Here is a 17,727-nt window from a genome sequence, read left to right as displayed (position 1 = left end):
AGGGTTACCAGCAGATTCCCCTATTTATTTGGAGAGGGCAAGTGAAAGGCCAAAGCTATTCCCAGCTCTCTTCACTGCTCTAAGCTGTCTGTCCCCACAACTCCAAACATTCAGTAGCTTCCCAAGCAATGAATGGATTTTCCTCTCCTCTGCTGCATTATTTATACAGGGCTGGAAGCATACACAGCACAGCCCTTTAATTTGCCCCTGAGCCCCGGGGGCTCCCAGCCACCTCTTCAGCTGGGAGCCGTGGGTTGATTTCAAGGCCCTGGGGTTCCCAGCCACAGCTGGTGCACCAGGGCCTTTAAATCTTGAGAAGCCCTCCCTCTTCCAGTTGAGGCCACGCCTCTTCCGGATGAGGCCACGCCCCCTTAGGATTCCGGCAGTACCGGTAAGTCCTGTAAGTTACTTTCACCCCTGGCTAGAGCCCAGCACCCAAGCTGGGGGCTGTAACAACTCATATCCTCCTCGAATGAGTGGGTTATGCTACAGCATTACGTTACCCGAGACACCCTGTAAGGCCCAACATGTTTGCGTGCTGAATTCAAACATCCGCGACAGCAAATGGCAGGTGGGCAGTGTAGGTGGCAGGCCAAGAACTGAGAATCACAGCCAGGGCTGGCTCCAGTTTTTTTGCCGCCCCAAGCAGCGAAGGAAAAAAAAGAAAGAAAAACCCGATTGAGCTGGCGCCGAAGTGCCGCCAAAGAGGAAGAGAGGGAGTGAAGGAGTGCCGCCGAATTGCCGCCAAAGACCCGGACGTGCCACCCCAATAATGGATGGAGTGCTGCCCCTTTCTATTGGCCGCCCCAGACACCTGCTTCCTTCGCTGGTGCCTGGAGCCGGCCCTGGTCACAGCAAAGGGAAGAGAGAAAAGGGACTCTCCCCATCCTATCCCTCTTGGTGATGCAGTGCACAGAGCATAACCCCTTCCCAGAGCCCCTTCAGAAATCCCTTCTGTCTCCTTTCCCTGGAGGCCCTTGCCTGCCGCCTGACACACTGTGCACAGTCAGTACGGCGTGATGCAATGCAAAGCACACTCAGCCATGTGCAGCTCTGAGGGCTCAGCTGCTTCTAGGGACGAGTGAGGAAATGGTTTGAGAGAGGAAGGAACCTGACTCTTTCTTTGTGTTGCATTCTCCTCCACTGTGTATTGTAGATGGACCTTTAGCCACCAATGATCCTCACCAAGCTGCATGCCACAGCCTTTCAGACCTTCCCAGAGACAGCAGGGATGGAGACTGTAAGTCTCCTGGGGCAGGGACAGTCTAACGTTTGTACAGCGCCTAGCACAATGGTTCTGGTCCAGGATAAGGGCTTCTGGGCGCTAGCACAATACAAATAATCTGCCTGCTCCAAGAAGCACAGGCTCCTACCACCTGAGCTAAAAGGGAATCCCCTATTGCTCTTTCCAGTGCAGAATCTAAGTCACACAAGTGAGCAGTTCTGATTCCATACACTAGAGCAATGGTCACCGACCGGTCGATCGCGATCGACTGGTCAATCCTAGAGACTCTCTGTAGCGGAGCGGTCACCCGCTCCAGCCCTGGAAGGGTTAAAGCCAGCCCCGGGAGAGGGCTGGGGCTGTGAAGCAAAGCCTGGGCTGATTGGGGAAGGCAGTAACAGCTGGGGCCATGCCCCAATCAGGCCCAGCTGGCCCCTATAAGAGGCTGTGAGCCAGAACCCAAACACTCTCTCTCTGCCTGTAGAGAGAGAAGGGCCTGGCTGCTGGGGAGTGGAGCAGGGCTGGGGGAAGGCTAGAGGAGCTGGGGAGCTCCTGCCTGGAAAGCCCCCAGGCTGCGGGCCTAGCTGAGGGCCTAAGACAAGCACTGGGGTTGCAAAGGGGGAGCCTAGCAATAAGAAGAGGCAACAGGTCCAGACTCAACCTTGCCTATGGTGAGTGGCTTACGCTGCAGTCTGCCCCAGGGCCTGGGGGGTGAGTTGGTGACTGGCAGTAGCCTATGACTGAGGTGAGATGAGGTGGGGGTAGTGGGTGGGGGTTCCCCTGAGTGGGGAGACGTGGAGAAACAGTCGGGGTACTGCCAGGGGGCAGCACCCAGTGAAAGGGTCACCCAGGGTCCAGGAGGGACACAGGGGGCCAGCGGTAGCATGACACCATCCAACAGGGGGTGCTCTGGAGGCTGGAAGCTAATTCCCCGAGATGACCAGCAGGAGACGCCGCCGGGTTAGTCTACATGCCGTTACACTCTCCCGTCAATCGCGATCGCTGGTGGTGCAGTGGGGCTGACCACTGCTGCTAAGGCAGGCTCCCTGCCTGCCCTGGCCCCACACTGCTCACGGAAGTGGCCAGCATGCCCCCACAGCCCTGGGGGACAGGGGTCTGCATGCGCTGTCCTGGCTGCAAGCACTGCCCCCGCAGCTCCCATTGGCTGGGAACAGGAAACTGTGGCCAATGGGAGCTGCAGAGGTGGAGTCTGCAGAGAGGGGAAGCGTGCGGAGCCACGTGCCCCCTGCCCACCCAGGGATTGCAGGGGCATGTTGGCCCCTTCCGGGAGCAGCATGGGGTCAAGGCGGGCAGGGAGCCTGCCTTAGTCTTGCTGCATTGCCACCTGGGAGCTGCCAGAGATAAGTGCTGCCCGGCAGGAGGCTGCACCTCAGCCCTGAGCTCCCTCTTGAAGCCAGCACCCCATACCCCCTCCTGCACCCTGAACCACCTCCAGCACCCCAAGCCCTGCCTCAGCCCTGAGCTCCCTCCCAGAGCCCACACCCTGTACCCCCTCCTTCACCCTAACACTGCCCCAGCCCAGAGACTCCTCCTGCACCCAAACTCCCTCCCAGGGTTTGCACCCCTCACCCCCTCCTGCACCCCAACTCCTGGCCCCAGGCTCTGCCCGGAGCCCCCTCCCACACTGTGAACCCCTTGGCCCCTGCCCAGAGCCTGCATCCCCTTCTGAACCCCAACCCACTGCCCCAGCCTGGTGAAAGTGAGCGAGGGACAGAGGGGGGGATGGAGTGAATGGGGTGGGGCTTCAGGGAAGAGGTGGGGCCTCAGGGAACGGGCAGGGTAGATCCTGGGTTGCCCTTAAATTCAAAAAGTGATCTTGGGCGTAAAAAGGTTGGAGACCACTGCACTTCCACTTTTTTCCTACCTTAAGGGAAAGCGACAGGTAGAGAGGGGTGGAGAGGAGCGAGCACAGAAGAGAACCCCCTCCTCAAGCCTACATTTTTCAGGCCTCCTCAGGAACCAAACCAAAATCATCCCCCTCGCCCGCTCACCTGATGTTTTCGTTGGGCGCCTTCCCATGCGCCTTGATGGCAGAGCATTCATGTTTGTGGTTCAGCCAGGCGTCCTTCTGGCAGGTTCGATCACAGTAGTGGGCAAACTTACACTGACCACAACGGTGGAGCTTCTCCTGCCTTTTAAAGCAGGTGTGGCAGACCAGATGAGTAAGGCTAAAAAGACAAAAGGAGACGGCAGTCAGCACCCAGGAAAAGTCCATCGGATCCCGATCCAGACTTCCCAGCTGGCCCCAGGCTCCATGGAGACGTTCCCAGGGAGCGTAGCCTAGGTCCCAACTGTGACTTTGCATCCATATGTTTTATGGAAATGTGCTTATGAGTGTGAATATGAGGTAACTGGAATATGCTTTATGCAAAAGTCTCTTGTAAGGGCTCATTACGAAGCTTATAACCTACTGAATATATTCATCCTATTTGTATGAATATATCATTCTTGTATGTGAAACTAGAAATATGAAGTATAACTCTGAGGTCCTATTGTAATTATGCAAAGTGTGGGCCATTAATGGTGGTTTAGAATCTTGATGGCTCATATTGACTAGGACAACTGGTTGTAAATGGTTTATTTACCTGCAAGTTTTCCTGTGTATCTGTGGGCCAGCCCGAGGTAATGAAGAATGAGGGCTTACAGTGGCATGTGTCCATTTAGAAGGAGGGGTGGGAACCCGGAGAGACAAAAGATTCCCGCCTTGTTTCAAAACTATAAAAGGGGGTGGAGCGGGACAAAGAATCCCAGTCATGAGAATACCCCTGTTTACCACCTAAGATGTCTGCTGGAACTAACAAGTACTGTACCAGGGGAAAGGATTAGGCCCAGATTAGGAAGGTGTCTAGTCTGTGAAAGAAGCTTATTGGAACATCTCTAGGGGTGAGATTACCTGTAATCAGCTTTTTAATGTATTAGGCTTAGACTTGCATGTGTTGTTTTATTTTGCTTAGTGACTTACTTTGTTCTGTCTGTTATTACTTGAAACCACTTAAATCCTACTTTTATACTTAATAAAAATCACTTTTGTTTGTTATATACCCAGAGTAAGTGATTAATACCTGGGGGAGCAAACAGCTGTGCATATCTCTCTATCAGTGTTAGAGGGCAGACGATTTATGAGTTTACCCTGTATAAGCTTTATACAGAGTAAAACGGATTTATTTGGGTTTTGGATCCCATTGGGAGCTGGGTGGCTGGGTGCTGGAGACAGGTAACCTGCTGAGCTGTTTTTAAAGTCTGCAGCTTTGGGAGCGTGGCCCAGACCCTGGGTCTGTGTTGCAGCAGGCTAGTGTGTCTGGCTCAACAAGGCAGGGTTCTGGAGTCCCAAGCTGGCAGGTAATTTGAAATTTCAAGCTCAGAGGTAACTTCAGCACATCAGGTGACAGTCCCAAGGGGGTCTCTGTGACCAAACCCATCACACCAACCCCATGAGGCATCATACCCAGTAAACTGAATAATGCTGAGCAATATATTCCACATGCCTAGCGGGAAGGAAGGATAAACATTTCAAGCAAAGTGCAGTTAATATCAATGTCTTTGCCAAGTGCTGTTGACTCTTTCCTGGGCTATAAGGATGAGAGAGCTTTTTTGTTTAAAAGAGGGAACAAATGGATGCATTCCCCAGTCTGCCAAGCTTCCTGTCTCTAGCATATGCACTCCTGGTTCGTATCATCGTTGCTAAAGGGACACCGTTTTTCCCATAGGCCCTTGTTAAAACATTAGCTGCCTGTCCACTGAGAATTTGCCCTAAAAATTCATTTAGTGAGTATTTAGAGGGGTAGCAGTATTCGTCTGTATCAGCAAAAACAATGAGGAGTCCTTGTGGCACCTTTAGAGACTAACCAATTTAGTTGGGCATAAGCTTTTGTGGGCTATAACTCACTTTGGTTATAGCCCACGAAAGCTTATGCCCAAATAAATTGGTTAGTCTCTAAGGTGCCACAAGAACTCCTCATTGTTTTAGTGAGTCTGTCACTCAACAGAACCAGAAAAAAACTGCCACACTCAGTGCGGAGGACCTGATCCTGACCTCTTTACACTGGTGTAACTTGAGAGTAACTCCTCTGAATTCAACAGATTACACTGAGTTCAAACCTGCGTGAGAGTCCAGCTGACAAGCCCTCTGTGGCTCCACGGGGGACATTTCTCACAGGTGAGAGAGAAGCATTAATTTTCGCCCCCTCTCTCCCCCATGCAATGGCAGGGGTGGGACAGGCAGGCCTAAATCCCTCAGTGCACTGGGAGCAAAGAGGAGTGGGAGGCGGGAGGCAAGAACTCCTCTCCCATGAAGCAGGTAAAGACACTCACCAATGTGAGTTTTTTTCCCTGTGTGTCAAATGAATAGCTGCCAAGCTGAGGTTTAAAACCTAGGAGTGCTGCCCCAGGCAGTCCCCACCCCCGACACTTATTTTTTCTCCCTTATTCCCTCTCCTTCCTCCCTCCCCACTGACTCACCCTCCCTCAGCCAAGAAATTCATGAGTGATTACTCTGATTCTTCACATCTCCCATAAGGGGCTGCTGCTAGCAAATCCATCTTGACAGACAGGAGTGCTTGCTTTGTCCACTGGGACATTTCTGCCACCTTCACACACCCCAGCGATACACATCATGGGACACCCTGGCTTGCTCTCCACAAGATGGTCCCCAAAGGCCCCAGCCAGAGCTGTTCCATCTTCCACATTACTTGGGAGGGTCCTGATTTTGGGCACCCCCTTGGGGATACCAGTTTCTACCTCCCATTTTCATTGAGAGTTTAGGGTTTCCACCACCGGTCCTTAATTTATAATGAAAGAGGTGCCAGAGCTCATGCAATCTTTTTTTCTTTCGTAACTGACTATGAAGTGCCAAGCCTAGAGGTGCCAGGGCTCAGCCCTGGCACAAATTAAGACGTGATCACCTCTGAGGTACAAAAAAGGGGACATCTGGGGTGATCCTGAGACCATAAAATAGGACCGTGTTTACTGAGCACCCTTACTGATTTCTGAGAGCTACCTCAAAAAAGGGGACAATTCTGGGAAAAACCTGTACAGGTAGCAACTCTACTGGAAGGGCTGAGAAGGGTGTGTGTGTGTGTGAAAGAGAGAGAGAGAGAGAGAGAGAGAGACCTAGGATTTCTCCGGGACATAACCACAGAGAATTTGCCTAGGGCATAAACCACCCGTAACCTACCCACCACCATAGAGGCATGGCAAGAGCACTGGATAGCAATAAATCACCTGGAGAGATTTGTAACAAGATGGCTAGTGTTGGCATGCACCACTGCCTTCTAATGGATGGCTACAGCTCTGCTTCACCAGCTAGGTATGTAAGCTGTCTCACAGAAATCAAAGGGGCCCCTCATATGCTTAAAGTTAGCTCATGTACCTTGCTGAATAGGGGCCTGTCCGAGTAAAGTGCACACTTAGGACAATCCATGGGAACAGTACTGCTTGTTACCACACGACTGACTACCATTGTTTACAAAGCATTTACCAACTTCTCTCTGCAACTATTCCTGGTCACAATTATAGCTCCCGCCATCTACCTGGCTATTGTTTACTGCATCATTTTTCTTTGCTCTAAGAGCCTGTCTAACTCCCAGAAAAACAGGTTTGTGACTGTTAGGATGCATTGCAGACATGATCCTCTGCCTAAAGAAATATTAGGAGCCTGAAAGTTTCCAGAACACAGTTCGGATTGGGAAATAAGGAAAATGTCATAGAAACCTTATCAACTCTTCCACCTGAAACATAGCATATAATTTATGGTGTGGGAATAGGAAAAACAAATGCACTTTTTTACTGCAGATCACCCTGTGTCTGGCAGGAATTTAAAATATTAAAGCACTAATTAAAAAAAAAGTCTGTAATGTAAAGTGGGTACGGCAGCAAGTGGGTAAAACAGGAATGTCCTCTCTGCCATGGTGCTGACAATACGTAGAAATAGACATTGAACACAAGCTTAGGGACAGTTGGAGGAAGGATCCAGTGGTTCAGGTCCTAGCCTGGGACTTTAGAGACGTGGGTTCATTTCTCTGTCCTGCCACAGACTCCCTGCGTGACCCTGGGTAAATCATCTAGCTTCTAGGGTACATCTACGCTGCAGCCGGGTGCGTGATGTGCAGTTACCTGCGCTAGCTTTCATCTCGCTAGCTTGCTAAAAATAGTAGTGAGGATGCTGCAGCGTGAGCTGCACAAGCGAGCACATGCCTGGAGGAGAAGGGCGGGTGGGTCAGCAGTTCTTACTGCTGTGTCCTCACTGCTACTTTCAGTGAGCTACTAGATTAAAGAAGTGTGTGTACCTGTATCCAAGTTGCTATTCACTGCCCTGGCTGCAGTGTAGACGTACCCTAAGGAGAGGTCTGCACTGTAATCAGAGCACACATAGACATGCCTGAGCTAGTTTTGATCTAGCTAGCCAAATAACAATAGTAGGGGAGCTGCGGGTGTGGTGCCCTACATCAAAGGGGTGTTGTGAGGATAAATAAAGATAGTAAAGGTTGTGAGGTGCTCTCATTCTACCATATAAGTGCCTTAGACAGTTTGGTTCATACACAGGGGAGTTCAGAACCTAAATTGACTCCTGTATAAGGGAATCCCCAAGTGTCCCATCTTCAATACACAGGGCTGCTTTCCAGTGGTTCATACCCATCATTGATTTAGGTCTTTGATTTTAGACTGGGGATATTGCCCTGATTACAACCACACGTGTAGCCGTACCTCTGTTTGCACAGATGAGATTACTCCTGCTCAAAACCAAAGTAAGCTCTACTAGTGCAAACAGCAGCCTGGTCTGTCTACACTGGGGGTTAAACTAGCACTTGATTCATTACTAACACCCTGTTTTGGTCATTAATACTGGTGTCCTGGCTACATTTGGCTAATATTACTGTGTCGACCTAAAATCTACCTGCGTTCAGGAGTTTTGCACTTTCATAGAATTTGTCTGTATTCTCTGCCCTCAGCTGTTGTTTAGTGTTGCCTGTACACTGTTAAACAGCTGCCACATTCCATCCCAAAGGCTGGTAGCAGGTACTTCAATGGCTGGCAACTAATGACTGAAATCTACGCAGGCCGCCAGTCTAGAAAAGGCTTAACTGCACTGCTGATATGGTGCTGTTTAAAAAACTGATAATATGATGAAAGTCAGTTAAACAAGTTCCACCGACACAGATTTTTTCATTCCCAAATGCTTTATAAACTTTATGCACTAGGGGCCTGATCTTCAAACTCATGTTATGATTAATGAACTTGTCTCCATTATTACTTTTTTGTGTAGTGCACCTTTAAACGGAGAGAAGACGCCCCTCCACATACACACAGCTGCAGGGGTAGCTGCCATTGGGCGTTCAGATGCAGCCTGCTACACAGGAAACACTCTCTGTGCTCTCCCATGAAGTCTTTAATTTTGTTGTCTCTTGTTTTAGTTATTCCCTTAATGCAAAATAAAGATAATTCAGATGGAAAGTGTGTGCTTGGTCTGTGTGCACAGACAACTACAGCACATGGGAATGGTTTTTAATCCCAATAGTGGCCCGTGGCCCCATTGACTCCAGCTGGACTATTTGCATGAGGCAGTACTGTCATGCTGTCTGGCGTGGTTCACAACTGTGAGTGCCTACCTCCGGGCAGACTGTCAGAAAACAGGGCAGACACCCCAAGCTGAAGGTTTGTTTCATAATTAGATTTCCCCAAGCCAGTAACAAAGGTGAACTCTTGGATCACTGTACCAGTCTTACCATGGAGTCACAGAGTCCTTAGACTCTCCAGTCTATCTTGCCACCCTGACAAACTGGACTTTGTGATAAAAGGTCACTTACACCAAAAATCACACCACATCAGGCTGCTCCCAGTCCCAAGAGACCGGTCACTTACCCTAGATCAATTGGTACTCCAGATCTTACACCAAAGACAACGCTGGCAGCCAATTCTATAGGAAACTAACTAAAGGTTTATTAGCTAAGCTAGTGAGAATTATTGAGAGGTTAAAGCAGGTAAACTATATGCACAGGTGAATCATGGTTTGTAATTTCAAATGGTGGCAGTGATGTAATAAACTGCCAGTTTCCCAAATGTCTTTCAGGTACGCTGATTATCTGTGGGGATCTCTGCTTTGCATCAAGTACATTTCTCTGTAAGAGTCCAAACAGTCCAGAGATCCTGCCTTGAATCCATACTTATAGTGTCTTCTCACAGGAAACGAGCTGACAGGGTCACTACCCACATGGGCTTTTCCTTTGATGACAGAGAGTGAAGAACTCATTTAAAGTCTTTGACCTCCGATCGTTGCACACAATGACTTCTTGCTTTGAAATTAGCACTTTTCTGTTAAAGTTCTTCATTTGCATTCCACAAGGCCTCTTCCTGTTTGATGGGTTATTTAGTTATGGGATAGGCACAAAGTAAATGTTTGCTATTATAGTATAACAGGATACAGATAAGTGAATATAATGCAACTAACATCCCATTAGTTTTCATGAAGTTTAAACACAAATGCACTCTTCTACATTTAACAATCACTTTGATCTATACTAACACACAAGTGACTTAACCAGGAGCTTCATCATGAGCTGGCACCTGGTCCGCCAGCATCACAAGTACTACTCATGGTAAGGATTTGCAGGATCAGGTCCTATATATGTAATGATTGAAATGTTGTCTCATACTGACTTGACTGTGCTCCCAGTGAAATCACTGGAAGTTTGTCCATTGGTTCAATGGCAACAAGATCAGGCCCTAAAAAAGGAGCTAGCTTTGCTTTCTCCTGAATAAAACCATATATACACACAGGAATCTGTTTACCTATCACTGAAGTGCAGCCACCTCTGGGATCCAATGTGTTAGCTGTCTAACAGTATACAAGCAACATTAAACCATAGCTGAGGCCAGGAAATAAAGAAGAATTCTGAAAAAATGCTAAATTAGTGAACGCAGGTAGGATTTTAGGTGGCAGATTGTAATATTAGCCAAATGCAGCCAGGAGACTAGCATTAACAATCATCAGAGGATGTTAGTAATGAATCACGTGCACTTGCAAAATTCAAAGGTTAGCAATTTAGAACTTGTCACTGGTGTCTTCATACGCTCATCACCAGCCTACTATTAAACCTAAAAGGTAACGAGTAACTTCTCTCGCTTATGTGCCACACATTTCAAGAGGGGTTTATAACCTTGTGTTTACTCTTTAGAACACCTTCCTCCTTCATGCAGACTGGCTGGCAATGGCAGGTTTCTCAGAAGAACCAGCTGTCCCCAGAAAGTTCATTTGAAATGCAAGGGACATTTCTATCCAGAGGACACAACAGGTGCAGCCAGCTGGCTCTGTAGTTTACTAGCTTACCGATTACACGTCAAAGGGTGAGATTTAGACTTTCCTCTCTAAGCACATAAAGGCTTCATTTGTGACTCTCATAAAACACATGGGAAGTGCCAATAGCACAATAGGTCAAGGGTCTGTTTAATCTGACATCCTTTCTTTGATAGTGCCCAATGTCAGATACTTCAGAGGGAGGCAGAAGCCCACCCATAACGCACCTAACTACAACTTTCATCCGTATAGCTGCCTCTCCTGGTCACTTGCTTTGTTTGGAAAAAAAGGGGAAGCCATTTCTCTCCTCTGCCATAAGCCACAGAACCTTCAGGACCCTTCCACCCCAGTCTCCGACACAGAGTTATACCATGAATGAACTGGAAACTTAGGCTATGTCTATGTGCACAGGCTAGCCTGCCTGAGCTGGTTTGAATCCGGTTAGCACTGGTAACAAAGGCAATGAATACAGCACAGCCTCGGCTAGCAAACTGAGTATGTACTGACAGGTCATGTTGGGCTTGTACTTCTCACATTGAAGCTCACACTGAGCCTACTTCAATGCTGTTGTCACCTGTACTAGCTGGGTTCAAACTAGTTCAGGCGGGCTAGCCCGTGCACAGCTTTTGCTGTGGAAACACACCCTTAACCATGGTAAGTGGGCGTAGATAAGTCTAAGCGTGTCTTATTGAGTGCAAGAGAATCCAAATAAGCGTAACCATGTCTAACCTACCAGCCAAAGGCCACAAGCAATGCATGATGGAGCTAGGTAGGCACTGTGATGCACCTAGAAGGGAGAATCCTTGCTCCAAAGAGCAAATAGACAAGACAGGCAAAGGAAGCGTTATTTATTAGCCCTGCCATGAGTGCAGGGGACTGGACTAGATGACCTCTCCAGGTCCCTTCCAATCCTATGATTATCACCCACCTTTTGCAAATGGGAAACTGAGGCTGAGAGCAACTATGCATGGGAGGTTTCAGAGTAGCAGCCGTGTTAGTCTGTATCCGCAAAAAGAACAGGCACCTTAGAGACTAACACATTTATTTCAGCATAAGCTTTCGTGGGTTACAGCCCACTTCTTCAGATGCTTAGAATGGAACATATATTGAGGAGATCTATATACACATACAGAGAGCATGAAAAGGTGGGAGTTGTGTTACCAATTCTGAGAGGCCATGCATGGGAGGTCTGTGCTAGAGCTGGGACTTCAACCCAGAGCTTTAGAGGCCTTATCCAGTGCCCTAACCACACAGCCATCCTTCCTCTCTACTTACAATGGAAAGGCCAGCACAGCTGTAATTCGTCTAGCATTGCTACCTGTGCTGCTAACAACATACGCCTTGCTCCCTCCACTCTAGGTTTTGCAACACAAGCAAACAGAGTTTTATTAAGCGACAATTGCAAACAAGATTATAGGCAGAGTGTAAAGTCCCACGTTAAACAGTGGCTTGCAGGATGACAACGATCAGGCATGCAGGAATGCCAACAAGAGGCAGGCTGGCCAGCAGGTTCCGTGCTAATAGCAGGAGCAGTGGCCCGCTCTCTTGAGTCAAATGGCAGAACTGGGTGCTGGTCAGAAATGCAAGGCTGTGTTCTATCAGCTGTCAAGTCATGGGGGCAGAAAGGTGCAGCAGAGATTACTCTCCTTGTAAGGCAGCAAAGAGCCACAGGACTGATAAAAACACACAAGTGTACTGTACAAGGCAAGGAGAGAGATAATGCCTGGGAATGGAGGGGTCCTCTGCACCGTCGTTAAGGGGAGCCTTCTTGCTGCACACAGGTAGACAGCAGCTGAAAAGGGTTTGTAAAAAAATGTACCCGTCAAAGCAAAGGAAGGCTTTCCGGAGGATGTGTCGCGGAAGAACCACTGACCTAAGGCTGTTGGGGTTTTTTCCCCCCCATGAGAGCAGGAAGAAAGTAAAGGTTTTGATCTGACATTCATAGTATCCCTGTGTAGAAGGATTCCAAAGCAAAACTGACATGCAGCATGGATAGGGAGCATTTCACTCATCTCTGAAAAGCAGCCACCTCGGGGAGGAGCACAGCAGCCTTTCAAACATTGCACAACAAAACCACATGAGGTTTTAAAGACAGGAGGTGAAGCAGCAGCCCAGGTCTTATGGAAAATGCAAGAGGAATTTTGAACTCATGCGGCTCTATTATCCTTCGTTTATACAAACCTAGTCAACCAGTTGGGAGCAGTCACATGTATGTAGCTGAGGGCTGAACTTTACTGATATGCTCTAAGGACCCAATGACAGCCACCGGAGCAACAACTACTTAAAGTGAGCCAGTTAGACCTGAATTTACACAAACTGCTTAATTCTCTGTGGCTTGATTCAGCTCCCCTTCTGTAACAGGGGAATAACAACACTTCCTTTTTCTGCCAGGTCTATTTAGATTGTAAACTCTTTGGAGCAGTGAAGTAGTATCACTGACTATGCGTCTGCCCATCGCCTCACAATGGAGCTCTGGGCTCAGCTGGGACCTCTCAGCAGTACTGTAATACAAATAACAAGGGGGTGAACTGCTCACCAGCTGGGGTTAGGGAAAAATGTCTTTCCTTGGTATAATGTAGCACAGTTTGGTGCATCATACAGAGGCCCCCTTTGCTCTGAAATACTTTTAGAAACAGCATGCCAGCCTAGATGGATTGTTGTTCTGTTGATAGAAGTTCGGGAAGGAAAAGGTCTGTTAGGATAGGAAATCCATCCCATTGCAAACATAACATCTAGTCCCTTGCTGCAGGCAGTATAAGCTATTCTGTCCAGATAACATTTTTGAGGCGAGGGGGGCAATGTTGGAATTATTTATAGAACTGATTTTTTTTTAAACTGTATTATTTCAAAACCTGCAAGGCTTTGAAACAGCTGCCCCCGGAGTCTGACTATAAATATACTGGTGTATGGCTAGGGATTACTATGCTCTGTTTACACTGAAAACAACTTGGCGGGTGGAGTCCCAATAATAATTGACATTTTCCAAGGATCATTTTTCAAAAAATAAAAAAGAGGTGGGGGGCGGTGGAGAAAATGGAAAGTTTCTTTTAACAGGACTTTCACTGGCAATTCACACTCCCAGGCACGGGCCTTACCTGGAAGATGACATGGTGGCAAAGCAGGTAGCCTGTTTACACTAGCCCATAGCACCCCACTAGCACAGGGGGAGCTGAACTGGTAGCAGCAAGGGTAGGAAATGTTAAGAAAAATAATCTAGTGTAGACACAGACTTTTATACAGGTGCCTTACACACTGCTTCCACGTGTAAGCCTGCAAAACTCCGTATATTGGTCCCAATCCCCAGCTGGTGTTCATAGACATAGGTTATGGCAATTTATACCACGTGGGGATGTGGCTTACTGTGTTCAGTAGATAAAGCAGTGTAGAATAGGTGGAGCACTGATAGGATAATACCTACCTTGACAGGGCCCTGTGTGGATTAATGAGGGCTTGTGAAGCACTTTGAGATCCTTAGCTGCAAGAGACCAAGCAGCCTTTTCTTGTCAAAGAAAACAATCTAAGGGCCTGATCTCAGCTGGTGTAAAGTGGAGTAGCTCCATTGCAGTCAAAGGGGCTCATCATAGAGATAAGGATCTGTACGCAAAGATCCATCTGAAGAATATCTACGCCTTTAACATGAGCATAACTGGCTCGTAAGAACAGTTCTCCAAGAATGGTGCATAATCATAACGATCCATTTCTAGATGAGTCTGAATGGCAGCTACAATCTTTAAGACTAGTCTCAATGGGCTGTGTCCCTTTACTATGAACATATTTAAAAAAAAAACCCTAACTAAATAAAACCATTTTATTTTAAAGATATGGTTAGAACATTCTGTGCAAGCTACTTCTGTCTCTGCCTGAGACAAAACATCCTTCCGGTGGTATTTTAATTAGCCTGCTGCTCATTTAAAAAAAAAAAAAGTTCATTATAGGGACCCTTGAGACCCAGCCTAGTTCAGCTTTGGCCAGAATGATTAGCTGGCATTAAACGACCAAGCTTAGGAACAAATCACTATAAAATCACCTCTTAGTCCTGATCTTGCTTCCATTTTTCCACTGAGTTCAACAGGTACTGCCAGGTACTGCCACCCCTACTCTTAGTGAGTACTACCTGTTTCACAAATAGAGCCATTGATTCCAGTGGGACTAATTGCAGAGTAAGTTACTCAATGGGCCTGGCCCAACGCCCACTGAAGTCAATGGAAAGACCCCTAGTAACTTTGATGGGATCTGGATCAGGGCCAATGTAAGGGGAGGCAGAATCTGGCCTAGTCGCAGCAGCATTGAGCCCATAGTCTGTTAGTCTAATCGATTTTGGCATTTATATAGCACTACCCATTGTGGTATTTAGGCATAATTCAACTACCATCTCTCTGCCCTGAGCCCTGACCCCACCTCACATATACCCAGCCCTCTGCCCTGATCTCCCGCTACACACACACACAGTCCTCTGCCCTGAGCCCCGCAGCCCTGCATACCCCCCAGGCCTCTGCCCTGAACCCTGTACCCCGCTCATATACACCCATCCCCTTCTGCTTGACTCCTTCACACACACCCCCACTACCCCTGCTCTGACTCTGGTACCCCCACACATACCCAGCCCCCCCTGCCCTGACACCTGCACCCCCCTCCCATGCCCCCCAGCCCTCTGCCCTGACTCTTGCACCCCCCACATACCAGCCCCACACCCCATGCATCCCCACATCCTGACTCTTGCACCCCCACTTCCCCACCCCACCCTGAGCACCAAACGGGAGCTCCTGCGCACACACACACACATACCCATTCCCACCTGCACCCCTCGCACCAAATGGGAGCTGCCCAGGTAAGTGCCCCACACCCAAATCTCCTGCCCCAACCCTGAGCCCCCTCCCTCATTCTAGCTCCTGGCCAGACCCTTCACCCCCAGCCCTGTGCTCAGAGCACTCCCACCCTCAGCTCAGTGCAGAGAGAGGAAGAGAATGGGCCAGAACCAGGGAGAAGGTAGGTACCCACTGTATGTGGGCTGAGCGGGTCCGGCAGCTGGGATCCCGGCTGGCAGGAGCCGGCAGCTGAAACCCCTGAATGGCAGTGGGCTGAGCCACTCAGCCCACTGTCGGTCTGGGGTCCCGGCTGCTGGACCCTTGCCAGCCGGGATCCCAGCTGCAGGCCCTGCCCAACCTGCTGCCGGCTTAGTTGAACAGAACCCCAGACCAGCTGCGGGCCGGCGGCATAAGATCAACATTTTAATTTAATTTTAAATGAAGCTTCTTAAACATTTTGAAAACCTTGTTTATTTTACAATACAACACTAGTTTAGTTATATAATATATAGACATAGAGAGAGACCTTCTAAAAAATACTAAAAAGTAGTACCAGCACGTGAAACCTTAAATTAAAGTGAATAAATGAAGACTCGGCACACCACTTCTGAAAGGTTGCTGACCCCTGAGCTAGACACTTGGCACCAGGAATCAGGAAGCTTTGTGCATGCCCATTGGTGGGAATGTAGGTGCCTAAGGGATTTTAACAGCAAAAATTGGCATCTACAGGGGGAGGTAGCATCTGAACAGGGGTTTTGAGGATCTAAATTTTGGACTTAGGTGCCTAATATGGCAGTTAGGTGCCTAAATCCCTTTGCAGATCTAGCCCTCAACATCCACATCCACAAGAGAAATTGATCAAATATTATTCATGTAAAAGTAAGAAGCTCACGACAAGTAACATAACTGGAAAATGCGTCTTCATCAGGAGTCACTTTCGGGTTTCGTCAATATCGCAAGAAAGTTACAGAAATCCAATCTTTCCTCTCAAAGATGATTGCACCAGCCCAGCCCATTAATTCATCCACTGGCAAGTACAACACTGCTGCCAAGTTCTATGTATTAGGCCATTTGTTTGGGGGTAACTGGTTATAAAGGGGCACAGGATGAAAGAATCTCAAATTATTACAAACTATCAGTGGCATGAATGTATCTACTGACTTTCAGCATTAGTGCCCTCTCTATGTATATAGTCAAAGGGGTTATATGTGAAAACAAAGCATAATGGCATATTGTACCCGCATCATATAGTGGAAGCCTCCTATAGCAAAGTCAGTTAGAGGTTCATTGTAACTGGAATCGCAGCTTGAACACTGCAATTCACTTGAATAATTTGCTGGGGCCCAATTTTGAGAGGCGCTGAGCTCCCTCCACTCCCTCTGCTCTCAATGGAAGCTGAAAGCGCTGAGCACCTTCCAAGATCATGTCCCAGAAGCAGGTTGCACTGTATTTAAAACAGGCAAGCAGACTGACTATCCCGTCCTAGCAAGAGGACAGCCGCTGTGACCTGCAGCTCCACAGAATGACTCTCAGTGGAGCGCTGCTGACTGCGATTCTGAGCCTTTCTTGATATTATCCAGACTCTAATGAAGCCTTCGCCGACTGCAGCCAGATTGGGCTTCACAAGCAGCACAGATTGGTTTTTTGCTGTGTAATAACTTCTCTCTTACCTGTCAAAAACTACCGCAGCGTAGGCTGGCTCCGCGAAGATGACATCCCCAGCCCAGAATTCCTTGGCTGCCTTCAACCCCCTGCCTTTGCCTTCCGAAGTGAACACTTCCACCATCTCCATTTCCCCTGGTGTCATGTCAGGGAAACCAGGCTTGCAACGCAGGTGTCCCACTGTGAGCTAGGTCCCTTGTCACTCCTGCTTTTTCAGCACCTTTGGGTTGCCACAGGACCAATCCTAGAAATAGATGGTCCCCATCACACCCATCTACATGAGGCTGTACCATTTTCCACTTGTGGGGGGAGCTTTTTACTTCATATAGTTCTAAGCCCAGAAATCAAAGGGGCTGGTCCCGCGTGACCGGCACTGTTTGCTTCATTAGGATAAGCCCGTCTGAAAAACACGTTGGAATTATTTCCCAAGCTGAAAGCATTTGTATAGGTTATGGCCACAGCGTCTAATTAACCCTCTCCCATTGGAAAGAGCACCTATTTTCTTTAGGAGGGTATTTTTAGAAACCACATGCTTCTGTCTGTCAGGAGCCAACAGCTGAGACAGTGGTAAGTGGTGGGCTGGTGTGTGTCCCTTGCGCTGTCATCTGGTCTCTTTCAGTAAGGAAACAATGCTGCTTCCCCCCTCACACACACACCCACCCAGTGAGATTTAAGTAGGAGAGAGGGGGCCGTAGTCAAATACGTGCCCTGAGTGCTGCTGGAGAAGA

General features: G+C 48.3%; 1 protein-coding gene across 3 annotated transcripts in view; it reads right to left on the bottom strand.

Annotated features, from left to right (window-relative positions):
• SMYD1 (SET and MYND domain containing 1) overlaps positions 1–17,144 on the bottom strand; it is a 51,533-nt gene extending 34,389 nt beyond the window's left edge. For all 3 annotated transcript variants that reach the window (XM_039541754.1, XM_039541753.1, XM_039541755.1), the window contains exons 1-2: positions 17,008–17,144; positions 3,235–3,411 (exon numbers count right to left, since the gene is read on the bottom strand). In XM_039541754.1, the coding sequence (XP_039397688.1) occupies positions 3,235–3,411; positions 17,008–17,144 (314 nt within the window). The remainder of the gene's footprint in view (positions 1–3,234; positions 3,412–17,007) is intronic.
• Positions 17,145–17,727: the final 583 nt, after the last annotated feature.

Source organism: Mauremys reevesii, linkage group 5 (assembly GCF_016161935.1).
Source record: "Mauremys reevesii isolate NIE-2019 linkage group 5, ASM1616193v1, whole genome shotgun sequence".
Classification (NCBI taxonomy): domain Eukaryota; kingdom Metazoa; phylum Chordata; order Testudines; family Geoemydidae; genus Mauremys; species Mauremys reevesii.
The sequence above is the reverse complement of the archived record's forward strand: the minus strand, read 5'-3'. Positions and strand labels throughout refer to the sequence as shown.